This window comes from Vigna umbellata, chromosome 10 (assembly GCF_029865625.1).
Source record: "Vigna umbellata cultivar VRB3 chromosome 10, Vumbellata_1.0, whole genome shotgun sequence".
Taxonomy (NCBI): domain Eukaryota; kingdom Viridiplantae; phylum Streptophyta; class Magnoliopsida; order Fabales; family Fabaceae; genus Vigna; species Vigna umbellata.
In genome coordinates this window covers 21,761,659-21,779,302 of record NC_142174.1, presented here as the reverse complement: position 1 = coordinate 21,779,302, position 17,644 = coordinate 21,761,659, and the positions used below count along the sequence as shown (strand labels likewise).

The window sequence follows — 17,644 nt, the reverse complement described above, 5'->3', positions numbered from 1 at the left end:
GGTAATTAATTACACACCTGCCGTAATCGATTACCAGTGAATTTTTCCCATTCAAGTTGAAGTCGTGCTAGGTGACCACGATTTCAACACGTTGTAATCGATTACCAGCACATTGTAATCGATTACAGTCCTCTGAAGTCGTTTTTGGGGTGCACGACTTCAGCACTGTAGTAATCTACAGTGTGAAGTCGTGCAGGGGGGCACGACTTCTTCATTTGAAGTCGTTTGGGCCCCCCACGACTTCCCCATTTACGTAAATTTGTTTGACTTTGCCTATTTTGGTAATATAGTAGGCAAATTTGCCCATTCTCGTGCAAAAACCTGACATTTGGCTTTTCCTATATATGAAAAGAATTACGATATTGTCATACTTTGATAAACAATAGAAAAACTGATTTGCAGATACTTTTGTCATGGCAATATGCCTTTTTTTTAATTTAGGAACTAAAAAAGAATATATTCATTAAGTATATCTATTATTTATTGAAACACGTAGATTACAAGAAAATTTACAGAAAAATGTCAACTCAACAGACTAGAGAATTTATCGATCCTTGAATTGATATTTCTGACATCCTGACACAATATATTACATAGTTCGCGTGAAAATCCAGTAACAGCAGTTCTACAGCACAAATCATGTAGTTTCACTAACTGTTTCATTTATGATATTTATATTTATTATTTTGATAATGTTTTGAACAGTGAAAGTGAATAAGCAATGTTAACACTGTTTTTTTGTTAGGTGATAAGCATGCTATAAGCAATGTGCAATCTTTTCTTTGTTTTATGTTATAAGCATGCTATCACCAGAGGTGATAATAAATCAGAATGAAGAACTAAATACATGAAGCCATTTTACATTTTATGGCACTTACATACACATATTGTATGAAATTATTTGGATCCGACATCAGCTTCCCAATCCACATCATTCTCTATAAATGTGGGGGAAAAACTAAAAAAAAAATACAAAATTACAGTATAAAAAATCCATGTTTTTTTTTATGTTCTTCTTCCATTATGCTATAATTGATGATGCTGTTGTTGTTGAAGGTTGACTAGTTTAAAGTATGCTCCATTTTTATTTTCTATGAGACTTGAATGAGTCCCTTGCTCAATTATCTTTCCATCCTGTAAAACTGAGATTTGGTCTGCATTTCTTATGGTGGATAGCCTATGTGCCACCATAACTGTTGTTCTGTTCTGCATTAATCTGTCCAATGCTTGCTGCACCACACGCTCTGACTCCACATCAAGTGCACTAGTGGCTTCATCAAGAAGCAAGATTTCAGGGTTCTTTAGAACTGCTCTTGCAATGGCTACCCTTTGTCTTTGCCCACCAGATAGTTGCACTCCTCGTTCTCCTACTTTGGTGGAGTAGCCCTCAGGAAGACCACTGATGAAGTTATGAGCATTGGCAAGCTTAGCTGCTTCAATCACTTCTGAATCAGAGGCACCTTCTTTTCCATAGAGTATGTTTTCATAAATTGATGTGGCAAAAAGAGCTGGCTCTTGTTGCACAAGACCAATGTGTCTCCTTAGAGATTTCAGATTAAGTTTTGTGATGTCTTTGCCTGTAAGAGTTTCATTTATTCTTGTTAAAAGAATGTTACAGGCAAATAGCTTATGCATGCAAATGGGTCAATGACAAATCCTTTGCATTTAATTGGATAAAGTTCTACGAAAAACTTACCATCAACTAACACCCTTCCGGATACTGGATCATAAAATCTGAGGATAAGGGAAATCACAGAGCTTTTACCAGAACCACTTTGCCCCACTAGAGCAACACTCTTGCCTGCGGGAACTCTTAGGTTGAAATCCTTGAAAATAATCACATCTGGCCTTGAAGGGTAGCTGAAATTGATTCTTTTGAGCTCAATTGTTCCCTCAACTGTTTTCAATTCTTCTCCAACATCTCCTGTTATTCCTGACTTTCTATCCATCACTTCGAAAACTGATGCAACCATTTGGTTCCCTTTCAAAAGGTCTGGGGCAAGGGCCAAAGTCTCCCCCATAGCCAGAGCTGTTACTATCAAAACCATAAATGACTTCATAATTGATTTAAAGCTTGCAAGCTCCTTTTCCATCAATGTAGATCCATACCTGCAAAAGGTTTACACTCTAAGCACAAATGTAACCAGCATTTGGTAAGACATTAATCCTACAAGTAGCCTACTTAAGACAGAATAAAGTTAAAACATCTACCACAGGGCAAGACCATAAGATGAGAAAATAAAGAACTGGGAAACGCCATAGAATATGCCAGCAATTTGGCCTCGTTTAAATGAGCGTTTAGAGGGATCAAGAAGCTCATTAGCATAAAGGTCAAGGACCTTTTCTTCAGAACAAAATGCAGCCACAGTACGTATATTGCTCACAGCCTCCCCAGCAAGCATGTTGGCTTTTAGGTATGCTTTGCTCAAGTTGCCACCATATCCTTTCATAAAAAGTTTCTGAAATGATCCCGGGGAAATATTAAAACGCAGAAAGATATGCTAGTTCTATGATGTTGAAATGTTAAATAAGGAAAATCACCTCACTGATATGACCACTAATGACAAAAGGATATGTAGCTACGACAATAAGTGTTATTCTCCAGTTCAAGATGAAGGCAATAATAAATGAAGCAACAACCAAACCAATGTTCTGTAACAGAATTGTTGAACGATCAACGACTATAGTTCTTAACAATGTAGCATCAGTCTCTAACTGCGATGAAAGCATAGAACTTGTGTTGTTTGTATCATCAAACCATCCAATTTCGTTCTTCAAGATAGCTGCACCCAGATGAGCAAGGGAAGTTAATTGAGAAGCTCCGATAGCTATGTATTTAGTTTTCAGATTTTTTATATACATCAAAAGTAAAAAAGGCAATAATATATTGAATACTGAAAACTCAAATGCACCTTTAAAATATAATTCATCAGAAAATGAATTGATTAATTGTATTACTGATCATGATTCATGAACATACCGAATCCTCAAAATGTGTAACACAAACTACAAAATAATGGATTTTTGCTGATACATTCACATTCAGTGTGAATTGATTGAAGTAAGAAGCTTGAAAGGAAACAAATCATGGCAAGAAAAGTGCACAAGTGATGGGAGCAAGTAATAATCAATTGATAAATATTACCTGAAAACATCATTTCCCTCACACGAAGGGTAAGTCGCTCTCCCATGATTCCAAAAGACAGATGTTCAATGGCATGGACAGTGATTGTTATAACTGCTGCTCCACAGAAGAGAAAAGCTATTTTTTTAACTTCGCGACATGTTGTGTCCCAGTCCATATAGTATGATACAAGTGCATGAGAAATTCCGAGTGCAAAAAGTGGCATCTGTGCTCCAGCAATAAATGCGCATAAGGTCCCAAAAACCCCATAAAACCAGTCAGGACCGACCATAGAATACAGTCTTGCTGCTGAAACGTGCTTTTTCTTGCCTGAATTTTCTGTTTCTTCAGCACAAACCCGGCCAATAGATTCTTTATCTGATCGAAAACTACCACCAAGGCTGGTGGTTGTACGGGATAACTCTCTCGAGTAGGTTATGCTGCAACCAAAAGAAATATATAATCATAAACAGCACGTTAATGGAATTGTTATCCAAGAGGCAAACGTAAAAGACATACAGAAGCATTCAATTAACTTGTGTATTTTTAAAACTTTTATCAAAGCTTTACATTTAAGTGTCCCGATGAAAATGAGAATAAAGTACCTTGGTTGGCGTCCCATGCTAGGACCAACCGAAGGGAGGCGTTGCAGAGAAGTTGCCTCTTGGAGTTGAACAAGAGATGCATATACACTACTTGGGTTAGACATGAGCTCTTCATGGTTACCGGTTTCCACAATCTTCCCTCCCTGTACAACAGCAATCAAATCTGCATTCCTGATGGTTGAAAGTCTGTGTGCCACTACAACAGTTGTTCTCCCAACCATCACACGATCAAGAGCCTCCTGCACACTCTTCTCAGACTCAGCATCCAGAGCACTCGTTGCTTCATCCAACAAAAGAATTGATGGATTTTTCACGATTGCACGAGATATTGCAATCCTTTGTTTTTGCCCTCCTGACAGTTGTATCCCTCTCTCACCAACCTGAAAAGATAAAAAACTGATTTAGTGTGACCACTATCACCTCTCAAGGAAAAGAAAAAGTTCACCATATTTACTTTGTTATGGAAAACCTCTTGAAATACACATCAATATCTTACCTGAGTTTCTAGTCTATCAGGAAGATTGCTAATGAAAGACTGAGCATCTGAAAGCTTCACAGCACGCTTTAGTTCTTCGAGAGTGGCATCATCTTTTCCATAAAGTATATTCTCCTTGATGCTTGTAGCAAAAAGGGCAGGTTCTTGATTTACCAGCCCAATTTGCTGCCTAAGCCATTTGAGATCAAGTTCCCTGATATCATTTCTGTCTAACAGTATCTGTCCAGAAAGTGGTTCGTAAAAGCGTTCGATCAATGATATGACAGTGCTCTTTCCCGAACCACTTCCTCCCACAAGGGCTACAATTTTCCCTGAAGGAATGTCAAGACAAAGGTTGTTGAATATTACTACATCTGGACGAGATGGGTAACTGAAACAGACATTCTCAAACTGGATGTCACCCTCCAATTTGCCCAACTTGCGACCAGTTTTTGAGCTACTTTTGGTCACTGTGTCCCTCTCTATCATCTCAAAGATTGGATAAGCTGCTGCCTTTGCTCGAATGAATGCAGTGATATCTGGTGCTGCCTGCCCAAGTGATCTGAGAAACAAAACACGACCTTCACACTTACCTTAATGAAGAAAAAAAATTTAACACAAGAAATACAACCTTAAACTAGATACAATCCATAATGCAATGTCAACTATAGTCTGGTTGTATTAATAATTGGCAAGGAAATGACATTAATAAATATATTGTAGAAGGAAGAAAATATGATTAAGATTAGAATAAATATGTAAGCCCACTGTAACATGTTTTTAATTAATACTATTATTCAACTATATGTAATTCACTCTAGTGAATAACAGCAAAATTTACTATCATTATCAGCCTTATCAGAAAAATGTACTTCACTACATGTGTGTGTATGTGCAAATTTCTGCATGAAAATTGAAACCAAAAATAAGATGCAACTTATTCCACGATACACAATTATTATGAACTGTTCTAGGATGTCATGTAGAAGATAGAAAGGGCTTACAGGCCAGAGATCACAACATTGAGCATGGTAGTGAAAGATTCGCCTCCATTTGCAATATTCTTGTGAACAACAATACTAGTAAACCAAACAAGCAAAGCCCACGATAGAAAAAGGACACAATGCATTGAGCCCAGGCCCAGGCCCTTTGCCAAACCTGCTTTTCTACCGTTTACATAAGTTTTCATGAGAGCAGCTTTATACGACTTTACTGCTCTTTCTTCTCCAGCAAATGCTTGAACCGTTCTAACATTACCTATCACCTGAAACTCACAAAGAGTACAACATTGAGCCATGTCTTAAAGAACTAGCCACACGCTATGATTGAAATTCATGCAAATACGACAGCTTTCACTCTTAATATAGTGACCTAATTCCTGCCAATCTAATGTTCTGCATGAATTTCCACTTAGTAGTTAAAAAACATTGTAAATAGCACGAATTTCACATGGTATCTAGCATTCTTTAATGAACATTGGTAAAACCCTAAATAATCCAAACCACATAGGTAGCAAGATTTTCTTTGATCGTACACAAGAAAGTAGAAAACAGTTGAATATTTTTATGAAAATTGAGTTAATTAATTACCTCTTCAGCGATTTCCCCAGCTCGCACATAGGCTTTTCGAACTTTTGCAATAAGACCAATTGTGACGTATGCATAAAGACCTCCAGCAAGGGCAATCAAAGGTACAATTGAAAGAGTCACAAGACTTATCTGCCACACTCTAACAAACCCAATAATAAACCCTGCTAAAAATCGGCTTATGTAGTGCATGAAGTTCCCCACCTGTAAATTCCAATCTTCAACTATTATCAATCTTTTTACCAAAAACATGCATTCGTTAAGTTTTAAAATACTTATTTAGAAGTAATTCTATCCATGTAACGAAATACACAGGAGAAAACCCATGAAAAAAGCTAATTAATTTAGAATGTGCAACAGCTTTTATTATTACATCATATAATGCCACAATAGATTAAGTTGACAAAGTTTAATGGTCTTCTGATAAACAATTAACGTTGAACTCTTCGAATGTTAAAACGTAAATGACCACAAAAATTGTTCCATTAATTCAAATGGATTAAAACCATAGAAATGGTTTAGTGTGGCATATGGTTGTGGCTACGTGTCTGGTGAATGGTCACAGGGATACTGTTGGTAGATGCCGAATCATAATTGCATGCATCCTAAAGTAAGTGTGCATTTTATTGGAGGCACATGCAGCTCAGGTTAAAAACTCAAAACCTTAAAAACAACGTAACCATATCGACCGGTCGCATAAATGCTATCGGATGCATTAAATCCACACTGTTCGATTTTCGTATATCAATGGTGTCAGAGACAAAACACAGGCGCGGAAGAAGGGAAGAACATAACCATAAGAAACGCCAAATGGTGAAGTTATTATTTTACCGCTTCAAGTGAAATTCCCCAACCCACCGCGCTGTTACCCAAATAAGAGCATTTATTATATCTTAATAGGTGTATTCAATGTTCTTTTTCAAAATATTTCTATTTTCAAATCTATATTCAAGGGAAACTTTCTTAATAACAATTAATTGTAGTCTTACCTGTTATTTAAATTACATGAAGAAAAATCTTCTTAAAAAAAATTATGTCTCTTACTGGTTTGGGGAAGAGAAGAATAGGGGAAGGCTCCATAAACTAAAAATTGTCCGAACAAAGTTGAAGCGGCAATTAATAATGATTAATGAAAACAATTTCACCAGATGGATTGAAGAAGCCAGAAAAAAACAAAAAAACTGAATGAGATTAAAATTGAAATTGACATGGGAATAAGTTTTTGTACAACTTCTTAGTTTATATGTAATGAGGATAGGAAAAACATTCAGAAATGCATGGAAGCAGTAAGAAATATGGGTTAAAATGCATACCTTCTCGGATAGTGCATCTTGAACGATGATAATGTCACTGGTGATGGCAGAAATAACCTCTCCTGTTGATGCCTCGGTGTCAAATAGACTTATATCTTGATTCAACATTGACTTCAAATAAGCCATTCTCATCTTTGCAGCTTGACGTTCCCCAGTATGCATCCAACAAGCGACCTCTATATGATCAATCCAACATCAATATTGATTATATTCTTTAGTTACTAAGATTTGATAAAATTAAATCAACTGAGATAACACATGATTTTTGACTTGGCTATTTTCATACCTATCCAAGATGAAAACAATATTGCTACACTTAGATACACAAAATCCATAGAGTACTGCAAAATCGAAAACAAGTATCACATTAAAACATGCAGCTAGTAAGATAGTTACATTTCTTGAATGCAATAGTTAAGTCCAAATTAGCCTTCAATTGACAGAAAGTGTTGTTTTTTTTCCAGCCAAACAGTTACTACCTTGGAAGGTTAATATGGAAGAGGACAGGAGAAAAGGTTGTTAGTTGTTGCTACAAACCTTGGCAACTCTGTGAGAGGCTTCCTTGGGGAAAAGATAGGCCAAGCCTATGACATTGATCAACTTGCCAAAGAAGATAAAGAAAACGGGAACAGAAGCACCATGTATACATGCCCCAACAGATCCAAAGGCCATTAAGACACAGTCATAGAAGTCAGCAAAAGAGAAGAGTTTCAGCAGAGAAACTTTATGTTCCTTTTTGCTCTTAGCATCCACGGCCGAGTCACCGGAGAAGGTACCCCGGTCTGACATTCTGGCCAGAAAAAAAGAGAGAAAAAAAGAAGAACAATCCTTTTTTTCTGAAAAGTAAGAAAAAACTAGTAGTAGCTAACACAAGAAGGTGCCCTGCAACTGCAAACTGCAATGTACGTTTGCAAAAAGGCAGAAAGTGAAGATGGGAATGGAAAAGAGGAGGTGGGCACGTAGTGATTTTGGTTGTGCTGCTGTATTGAAGAAAGTAGCTAACGTGGAGAGATTAGGAATGGGGTAGGAGGTGGTGGTGGATGTGTCATAATATACAATGTAGAAAAGAAGATGGAATATTTATTATCACCGAAGATTTGATACCATGCAAGGTTCAGATTCGACTTATTAAGCTAGTAATAACAGTAACCTTAACATAATTATAATATAATAATATAATATGAATGTTTATTCAATCTTCAGTGCTTGATTGTGTTGTTACAGTTATTGAGCTCTTTCTTTGGTCATTGCGTGAGTGGTTCATATAGTGATGATGAGCTGTGTGTGACTTTGCAGTATGCAACTGCACTCTCTTTCTTGCTCTCTGTCTGCATTAAATTACATTGAGAGTAGTTGTTGAAGTTTGCTATATATATATATATATATATATATATGTGTGTGTGTGTGTAGGCTCCAGATAAGTTCAAATGGGTTTGGATGAGTCCGTGACTGAGACTTACCATAAACTGTAATGAAAAGGAAGAGGGAACCATTCAAAATCTGGGTCTTGAATATTCGTAATTTCTAGCATATAAAAACATCAGATGCACCAACGGTGGTGGTTCATGCAAATAAGGATATAATTACTTCAACATTTCTGAAAAAATAAAAAGATTCAAAATATTTAAAGATGTGAGATCAAATAAGTATTATTATTATTATTTTACTTTTGTTGAGGTCCCATCTACGTGTACGTAATATATTAACTCAACTCATGACACTGCATCGAGGTACACCAAAAGAGTTGACAAGGTCAAATACCTAAATGTAAGGTCAAATACCGAATGTAATTATTCCTGATATACATCCATCCAGAAACAATATATCTTATTATATCTCCACGTTATAAAACAAAGTAATATTGTCTTTATAAAATTATAAAGACAATTTATTTAGTTCAACTAAAACATCAATAAACATAAAACGTGATTATAAAAGATAAAATATCTAGGCTTGATACTTTTTTGTCCATCGAAAGGGGAAACATATTCAAGTGCGTCCTACGTTTTTTAAAAAGTTGAATGTAGTTTCAACTTATGAAAAAAGTGTGTAATTAAATCATTTTTTGTCACGGCGTTAATTTTTTAACGGTTCAAGTGACAACGTAGTGAACTATGCAATGTGTCTGTTTAAAGTGAATACGTGGCTGTCTGAGAGTAAAAATTTGATTATTACAAATAACGTGACAGTGGTTAACGTTACTAAAGCACCAACACTTGCAGCCTGAAGAAAAATTAGTAAACATTTTATTTGCTTTATAAATAGAAAAGAAAATTGGTTTCTGAGATAAATAAATGCATTCATTCAACATGTTAGGTTATGTTTGAAGGAAGATTGGGCTTGCATAGGTGAGATTGTTGTCCTGAAGATGTGCGACGATGAGAGAATTGATGTTTCTATAGAGTTTGGCATCAAGCACGGCCTGTTCCGAGTTACTGCTATCCATTGCTGCATAGAGAAAATATCTTTGATTTGACGAAACCAAGAACCCTAGAAATTGATCTTTTTGGTTAGTTCCCAAATCGGAGGAGGAATGGCTTAGCCATGCTTACTTTGCTGCCACCATTTTCAAAGGGTCTTCAAAATTAAAAGAACACCCCTGGGAAGAAGTCATTCCTATCTCGTCCCAAACACTTCCCTCACCTCAGAGACCAAGTGTTAGGAACCGAAACCCTAACCCCTTAGATTTTTTAACCACTGCCACATTATCTGACACGTTGCACAGTTCAGTTCACGTTGTCAGCTCGACCGTTAAAAAATTAACGCCATGACCAAAAAAGATTTAATTGCACACTTTTTTCACAAGTTGGGATCACATTTAACTTTTTAAAAAACGTAGGACGCACTTGAACATTTCCTCCCTTTCGAGGGACCAAAAGAGGTATTAAGCCAAATATCTATTACATATTATTTAGTATAAGCATGTACTTGATCCTAAGTTTATAATATGAAAAATGTGTTTGAAATCTAAGTGTGAGTCTAAGTCCCACGTTTCATATAAATAAGAAAATAAATAAGAAAGTAAAACATATAAAGATAAAAGACTTATTAACTCATTGTCTTCAAGTTTTGGGTAGAGAGTAGTATCAATTCCTTATATAGTTAGTCTCATATCTCATTATTGATGTTTGTGTCTTTTCAATAAATTTCCTCTTTGATAGACTCAACAAATTAATTCATAAAAATTTAAATAATAATAATAACAATACGCACAAGTTACTATAATAAAACTAAATAAAAATGATATTAGTATTATGATTATTAAGAAATTAACTTTTAAATAAACTAAATGTGTTTCATGACTGAAAAGTTTTAATAAACCATTTTAAGTAAGAAGAAAATTTAGTAGGAATAGGTCAAAAATTGTTAATTTTAAATCCTTCAAAATAAATACTTTTAAAAAAGTTAATAAATTTTAATGTTTTTTAATGTAAGAGAATTAATTAATGATAATTTTTTTTCTAGAATATGAAATTTAAAATATAAAATGATTTTTGTGAATGAAATTATAAATTTATTATTATTTATCTATATTTTTCTTTAGTTTTTTTTATAATGAATACGTGTTATGTGTACTGTGTAATTTTATCATAAATTTAGTGTTTTTTTTTATGTTTTTGAGATGTTGTTATTATGACTAATAATGATAACACACAATTTATTAGTATAAGTTGATGTTAATCATAAGAAGAATGTGGTTTGAAAAACTAAATCTTGCGCATCCCTGATTTATTACGTTCACGTATCATATGTAAACCATCATGTCCATGTGGTTTGGTGGCCGAGGAGAGGGATTTGAAAGGTATACTATATCTCGAACAAATACTAACCAAAAATAAATATTTCCTTTTTCCCTTTTATTATTGAATTTTGAAAAACATGTTGATAATTAACATTTTTCTGATGGAATCACTAGCTAATGCACTTTTTTCCTATCCAATCAAATCAAAGTCCCTTCAAATTTCTCTAATAGAACTTTGGATTCAATTCAAAACACTCAAAGTAAGAAAAAAGGGAAAAAAAGATTATATGTGTAATATGCATAAACATTAACTGACATTGCTGTAATTTTATTCTTAAAAAATATTTTTAATTAGAGATAAGAGGAAATATATATATATATATAGGTATAATCTTTATTATAGATATTAATTTTATAAGATTGATTTAAATTTATAATATATTTATATGAAGGTCATAAGGATTAAAATATATTTTAACGAAATTGTTAACGAGTTGAACTAAAATATATAAATATTAGAAATGGTGTCATATTTGAATAAGGCACAACATTTTCATAATTATTAGAAATCTGTTTGTTTCAGTGTAAATGTTGTTCCGTGTGTTTTTGTTGCTCCTGAATGTTTGTTCTTCTCCAATTGTTGTTGTTCATACTCGTTAAAGGAGGGGGAGGTACTGCTCTGAAATATTATTTAGGGTCTCTAGAGCATAGAGAGAACGTCCCGGACCTTTGTCCTGTTACTGTATTTATAAGCAAAAAAAAATAACAACCTTACCTAAAAATGTGATTAGTTACTTAATTGTTTAAAATATCTAAGATATTTTTATGTAATAAATAAAATATCTAAGATATTTATATAACACTGTTTAACTGTGAAGTGTTTAGTTAGTTAATCCACACTTTGTTTAAGAAGCTTTAATCTATCACTCAAGTCTACCCTAAAACGGAAATCATTTCCTTACGCACAAGAATTCCTCGTTTGGCGGAGGGAATCAAATTCTCTTTACGTAATTAAACGACATAAACACTTTTTTTTTTTTTGGAAATCGTCATTTTAAGAAGAACTTTGCTTAATTAATCCCAAGTCTAATTCAAACTAATATATATTGAATTAAAAAAGGCCTCAGATATTTAGAGAAGACGCGACACGTAGACAGAGAAACAAAAGTGCCAGATTTATTTTATCGAAACATGTTAGAGGCATACAGCAGAAACTGTCACGCCATACCATAAAAGTGTAAAGTCACCGAATATTTGGATGTTCATAACATCTTTTACATGTACTTTCACATACGCTGCCCCATACCAACAACTTATTTTCTTCTTCACCATTTGACTACCATAATCAACATCCTCAAAAACCCATTTTATAATTCGTTGTTTCATTAGCCATTCCGAAGAGGAAATTTTCACACCATTTGGTTCCCAGACTTTCGATAGTCTAAAAGCAACTTTAATTGCCTCCACCCAACCGTTTACCTATATTTTTTAATGCATTAATAATTGGTTTACTTTGCTCCTCTTTTCCACCACTCCATCTAGTACTTGTGACACCACTGTCTTTCTTTCTGGTTCACATAAAATATTTTTTTTTTTATATTTTTTAAGATCAAGCAATAAATAAATTAAGCAAAGTGAACAATCTCTCATCCTATCTTTGTAACAATGACACCTTCTCCTCCAATGGGGTAAGAAGAAAAGAGAGTTAAAAACGCATGCGTCACGTACAACCTATAAAATTAATTGTGACACATACAAATGGGGCACCACTAAGTACTATCAACAACGAAAATATCAAGTAATATAGAGTTTGAGAAAGTTATGAAGAAATATGATTTGCTGTAAGGTGTGATAGTGGTACAATTTGTGGGGCTTAAATGGTGAAAATGGAATTTAATTGAAAGATGGACATGACACGTTAGAAAGAAGAATATTGGTGATGATATTGGAGAGTGGAAACTGATTGCATGAAGGGTATATGTTGATGATATTGAAGAACGAACAAAAAGTGATGATAATTGCAGAAGTAATGAATATACATAAATAGTTGAGGGATTGAAGTTGGGTTGCAATAGTGGTTGAGAAGCTTTAATAACAAAGACCCAACCGAAAAATTGATGCTAATTAATGCAGTTATGGAAACTGATTGGGACATACCTGTCACGCTTTCTATATACTACTAACTCTTCCATTATTAATTATCCACTATATTTACCTCATTAATTCACTGCTTAACTAACTATTTAATTCCTTTCCATTAGTAACTTAAACATCTTCCTTCGTTTCGTCATCGTGATTATGTATGTTTTCTTTCGTATACATCTGATGCATTTCATAATTAATTCCGATACAAAAGTTTGCATTCCTTTGAGAAAAATCCATCTCCTAATGTTTTGAAAATATGCATATTTAATGTTTATAAGAAAATATTTACAGTTTTGTTTCTCTAACTTTTTTAAAGTTTAAGTATTTTGAATTAATTGTGGATACATTATTCAATTTTCAACTACTTTTAACAGACAAAAGCTGATGTTTTTATAATAGTTTTTTGTTACTTTGTTGCATAAGATATTGGATCATTTGTCTTTATTTTTTTTAAGTTATTTTTTAATAAAAAAATTTGTGTTGTTTACTTATTTTAAAAGTAAATAGTTTATATATATATATATATATATATATATATATATATATATATATATATATATATATATATATATATATATATATATATATATATATATATATATATATATATAAACAAAACTTCTTTCCTTTAATTTCAAAGTTTAGGACAATATTAATGATAAAATTTACTCATAACGAAAACTCATTAATATGTTTTCACAATTAGATTATATCTATAATACCACATTAAAATATCTTAATTATGAAAAATTTGCATGATTTAAATATATATAAGAATTAGATTACAGGAATTAACAGTAAATTTAAACTTCTTTATTTCAATTTTTTTTACATATAAACAAAACTTCTTTCGTTTCATTTCGAATTTAAGCAAAGTTTATAACAATATTTAATAATGAAATTTACTCATAACGAAAACTAACGAAAACTTAGTAATATGTTTTAACGGTAAAACTCTAGCCAATGATATTTTAGAAGTTGTGGTAGTTTAAAAATAATAAGATTCGATTATTTTAATATTAAATGATTTATTTATAAATAGTTTTGTTATAAACGAGTTTCATTATTTTAAAACATATCATCTCTCTAGAAATCATTTTTCTAGAGTTTTCTACTTTCTCTTTAGGAGTTGTAACTTCTCAGTCATCTATTGGAGAATCAGGAGGTGTCTAATCGACCACGGCGACGAAGTCTATATTTCTATCTGATCAGTTTCTGCAATAGAGCAAGTACGTTTCGACTTTTTTTCCTCTCCCGTTCCTAATTTGTTTTTAGAAGAATCTTGTACTGTTGCATCTGTGATCATGCTTCTCCTAGTCATTCTTGGTTCATCTAGAATTCTAAAGACTCTGTCAGTTTCCAATTTGATGTTTTGCAGGTTCGTCTAGAGATTCCTTGCATTTCAAGAAATCGACCGAACGTTTTTTGAGTCGGACAGTTTATTGTGAGGTAAGGGAACCTAGACCTATGCTTAAAATTTTGTTTATGTTTTTAAAAGTTAACTTTTCTGTGTATGACAACATGAATTAAGTGAAATTGTATGTTTGCATTAATATGTTTGGTGTATGGATGACGATAAAGTATTATATGACATGTTTGAATGTTTGACAATGTGTAATTGTATTGTTTTTTATGTTATAATTGTGTATGATGAAGTGGTATGATGGTTTAAAACTAGATTCAAGTGGTTGGAGTGAGGATTGGTAAAAATCTTGAGTTTTAAGTCTAAAATGAGGGGATTTGGATGAGTGAGTTTGAGAAAGAGAGGTTGAGGTAAGAAAGTAATTGTCTAGGTGTTGTCATGAGATAATTTAAGTCTTGTTAAATGTGTTATTTGATTAAAATCTATTAGGAAAAAAATGGTGGTTCTTCGGTGAGTTTTGTAGTGTTTTTAGTGTAAAAGTGAGGTTTTGAGTAATGCAATTGTGAGGTAAGGGTTGTAAACTAGTTTGGGGCATTGGGGGTCTAGTATTAGTTGTATTATGACTTGCTTAAGCATTGAAATTATAAAAATCTGGTATGTAACAGTTGGTGTCATCTTAGGGTGAGTTATTGGGTGTTTTTGGTCTAAATTGAGGATTTACAAGTGAGATTCTAAATTAAAAGTTTTGGGCTATAGGTGATGATTTACAAACTGTTTTAAAGTCTATCAGGACTTGTGAGAGTGGTTAATCTAGTAAAATTTGGTGTATAATGCATTAGAGAGTTAGTGAGGTTGTGTTGCATGATTTTAAGTACAATTAAAGGGGTTTTGAGTGGTGAATTTCTAAAGGAGTGAGTCTGTGTTGAATTTGATGGTTTAGGCTAGGTTATTAAGTACATTAGAATTTGTTCCAGGTATTAGTTGTAGAAAATAGGTGTTCAAAGTAGTAGATTTGAGTTTGGGTAGCTTATAGGAGTGAATTTGGATTTTCATAGGTCATTTTGGGTTTTGAGTGGTCAATTCAAGTTAGAGGTATTATTTTAGATGTTTCTCAGCGCCTACGAGTGTTTAGGAATAATTTAAACTTGTATAGAGGGTCACCAAAATCAAAATAGGTGAATTTTAGAAGCTGGTGCAGCGTTGGGCGCCCTCCAAGGGGCCTTTGGGCGTCATTTTTGTGAGAAGAATTCACTTGGCCGCCTCCTGAGCGCCCTTTGGCGCCAGATCGCCCCTTTTTGCGACGTTGGGCGCAACTCAGCAGATTTTGGTTTTTTTTAGTTTTCGAGATTTCAAATTTGGGGTTCCAGTTATCAATTTTTTACGTTCTTTAGGTTTCTTTGGGGGGTTTTGGACCCTTCCAGAGCTATTGGTGAGGGTTTTAAAGTTGTTTTCCTTACTGAAATGTGAGTACCAAGATGCCATGAAGAAATTGTGTTATTGTGTGATTTTTAATGACTTGTATGGGTGTTTCTATTTCTTTAATGTATGATCGGTAGTCTCATGTATTGGTGTCCTATATGAATGTGAAGTGATCTTAATGGTTTCAAAGGTATGGAAGAGAGTTCCAAGGAGGAACTTCTTAGTGGTGGTTTCAAGTATTGTAAGTTGAATATGGGAAGCTTAGTCTTGGAGTTCATCCTGACATTCTAATGGTCACTCATTCTCAAGTAGAAGGGTGATGCATGTCATGAGAATAACATGAGGTCCTGGTCTAGGGACTTTACCTTAGCCTAAGGCGAGTGATAACGGACTAACCTTGTGTGGTAGCTTGGGGTAGGTTAGTTGTTTCGCCACAATAAGTGCACGAACTATCATAGCTTGATATTCATACTAATCGGGATGGTCAAGTCAAAGGGTTGTCATGCATAAAGTGTTTGTTTGGTTTGTTGTTCTATGTGAATGTTAACTTATGTTAATATATCATTAATTGTTGTAATCTAGTTTACCCTTACTTTTTGTGTATGTTTTCTTTTGCGATGATCACCTTAATGAGTGTGAGTTTAGGAAGAGCATTTCTCTAGTTGTTTCAGCGTGGAAGTGAGGGAGAAGCTATAGATAGCTTCTGTAATTCTTCAAATGTAGATATTTCTTCTCTAAGAAATCTCAAGTTTTTTGATAAATCATCATCTTTGTAGCTCTTATTTTAGTGGTTTTATATTACTAAGTTAAATGTTTACTTCGTCCCCATGTTAAGAGGTGAATTTCTGTTTAGTATCCAGTTTTAAAAATGAAGACATTGGGTCCCTATGTTATGAAAAATATATGAATAAGGTCCACAAAGAAAGAACAAGTTCAACAAATCATCAAAGAAAAAGCTGAACAAGAGAGAGAAAAAGCTGGACAACAGAAGAGAAGAGAAAAGGTACGACCACATCAACATGGACTTAACGCCGTTGCTGTCAACTTAACGGACAAGACCTTATTCATACACTTTTCATAACATAGGGACTCAAAGTCTTCATTTTTAAAACCGGATACTAAACAGAAATTCACCTTAACATGAGGACGAACTAAGCATTTAAGCCTATTACTAAATTGGAATGTTACATTAACAATTAAATCATATATATAATATTACATTAAAGTATCTTAATTATGAAAATTTTTACATGATTTAAATTTATATAAGAATTAAATTACAGGAATTAACAGTGGATTTAAACTTTTTATTCTAAAAAAATCTTTATATTATATAAGTGGTCGGGAAAATTTAAAAGAAAAAATCATTAATATAAATATCCGTGAAGAAATTTGGTAGATGTTACAAATTGGTTTTCGACAAAATTTATGATAAGTAAACAATAATTTTTTATTCTGATTTTCATCAACCTTCACAGTTCTCTTGTTCTTTTTTACTTTAAAGATTGAACCATGGTAGCATAGTAACAAGTTGCTTCATACGTGGGTTATCTTGTACTTTATAAACATTGCATGAAATTATTAAAAATATTTATAATACTATACTCTCAGGAAATTTACATTTATTTTCTTTCCATGGATACCAACTGTTTCGGTGGATACTTTTGGGGACCGAGAGACTAACCTGCTGACGCGTCTGGGCCGCTCGCTCGTTTCCAAACTCCTCCTGTTGGCCGATCGGTGTTGGCGCAAACCGATCGGTCTCCTTCTTGACGAGGGGATGTACCTGCAAAAGGTACTCCGACGCCCAAGTTAGGCGTGTAATTTGAAGAGCCTCGGCTCTTGGTTGAATATTTAGTGAATGATTATCAC

At 33.6% G+C, this 17,644-nt stretch overlaps 1 protein-coding gene across 1 annotated transcript; it reads right to left on the bottom strand.

Moving 5' to 3' along the window:
- Window positions 1–844: 844 nt before the first annotated feature.
- Window positions 845–8,426, bottom strand: LOC124845564 (ABC transporter B family member 2-like). The gene is made up of 12 exons (XM_088100352.1): window positions 7,641–8,426; window positions 7,390–7,444; window positions 7,104–7,279; window positions 5,794–5,994; window positions 5,209–5,468; window positions 4,226–4,766; window positions 3,730–4,109; window positions 3,146–3,564; window positions 2,542–2,783; window positions 2,212–2,459; window positions 1,697–2,109; window positions 845–1,577 (listed from the first exon to the last, which is right to left on the bottom strand). The coding sequence occupies exons 1-12, from the start codon at window positions 7,890–7,892 to the stop codon at window positions 1,027–1,029; spliced, it is 3,738 nt and encodes a 1,245-aa protein (XP_087956478.1). The 5' UTR covers window positions 7,893–8,426; the 3' UTR covers window positions 845–1,026.
- Between the last annotated feature and the right edge of the window lie 9,218 nt (window positions 8,427–17,644).

Bases quoted from the DNA above. Each gene is read 5' to 3' on its own strand.
- LOC124845564 (XM_088100352.1), bottom strand. From the start codon at position 7,892: ATGTCAGACCGGGGTACCTTCTCCGGTGACTCGGCCGTGGATGCTAAG. The intron at 5,995-7,103 runs GTATGCATTTTA...TGGAATTTACAG, and splicing joins AAGATGCACTATCCGAGAAG to GTGGGGAACTTCATGCACTA. The intron at 3,565-3,729 runs GTACTTTATTCT...TTTTGGTTGCAG, and splicing joins AGCATGGGACGCCAACCAAG to CATAACCTACTCGAGAGAGT.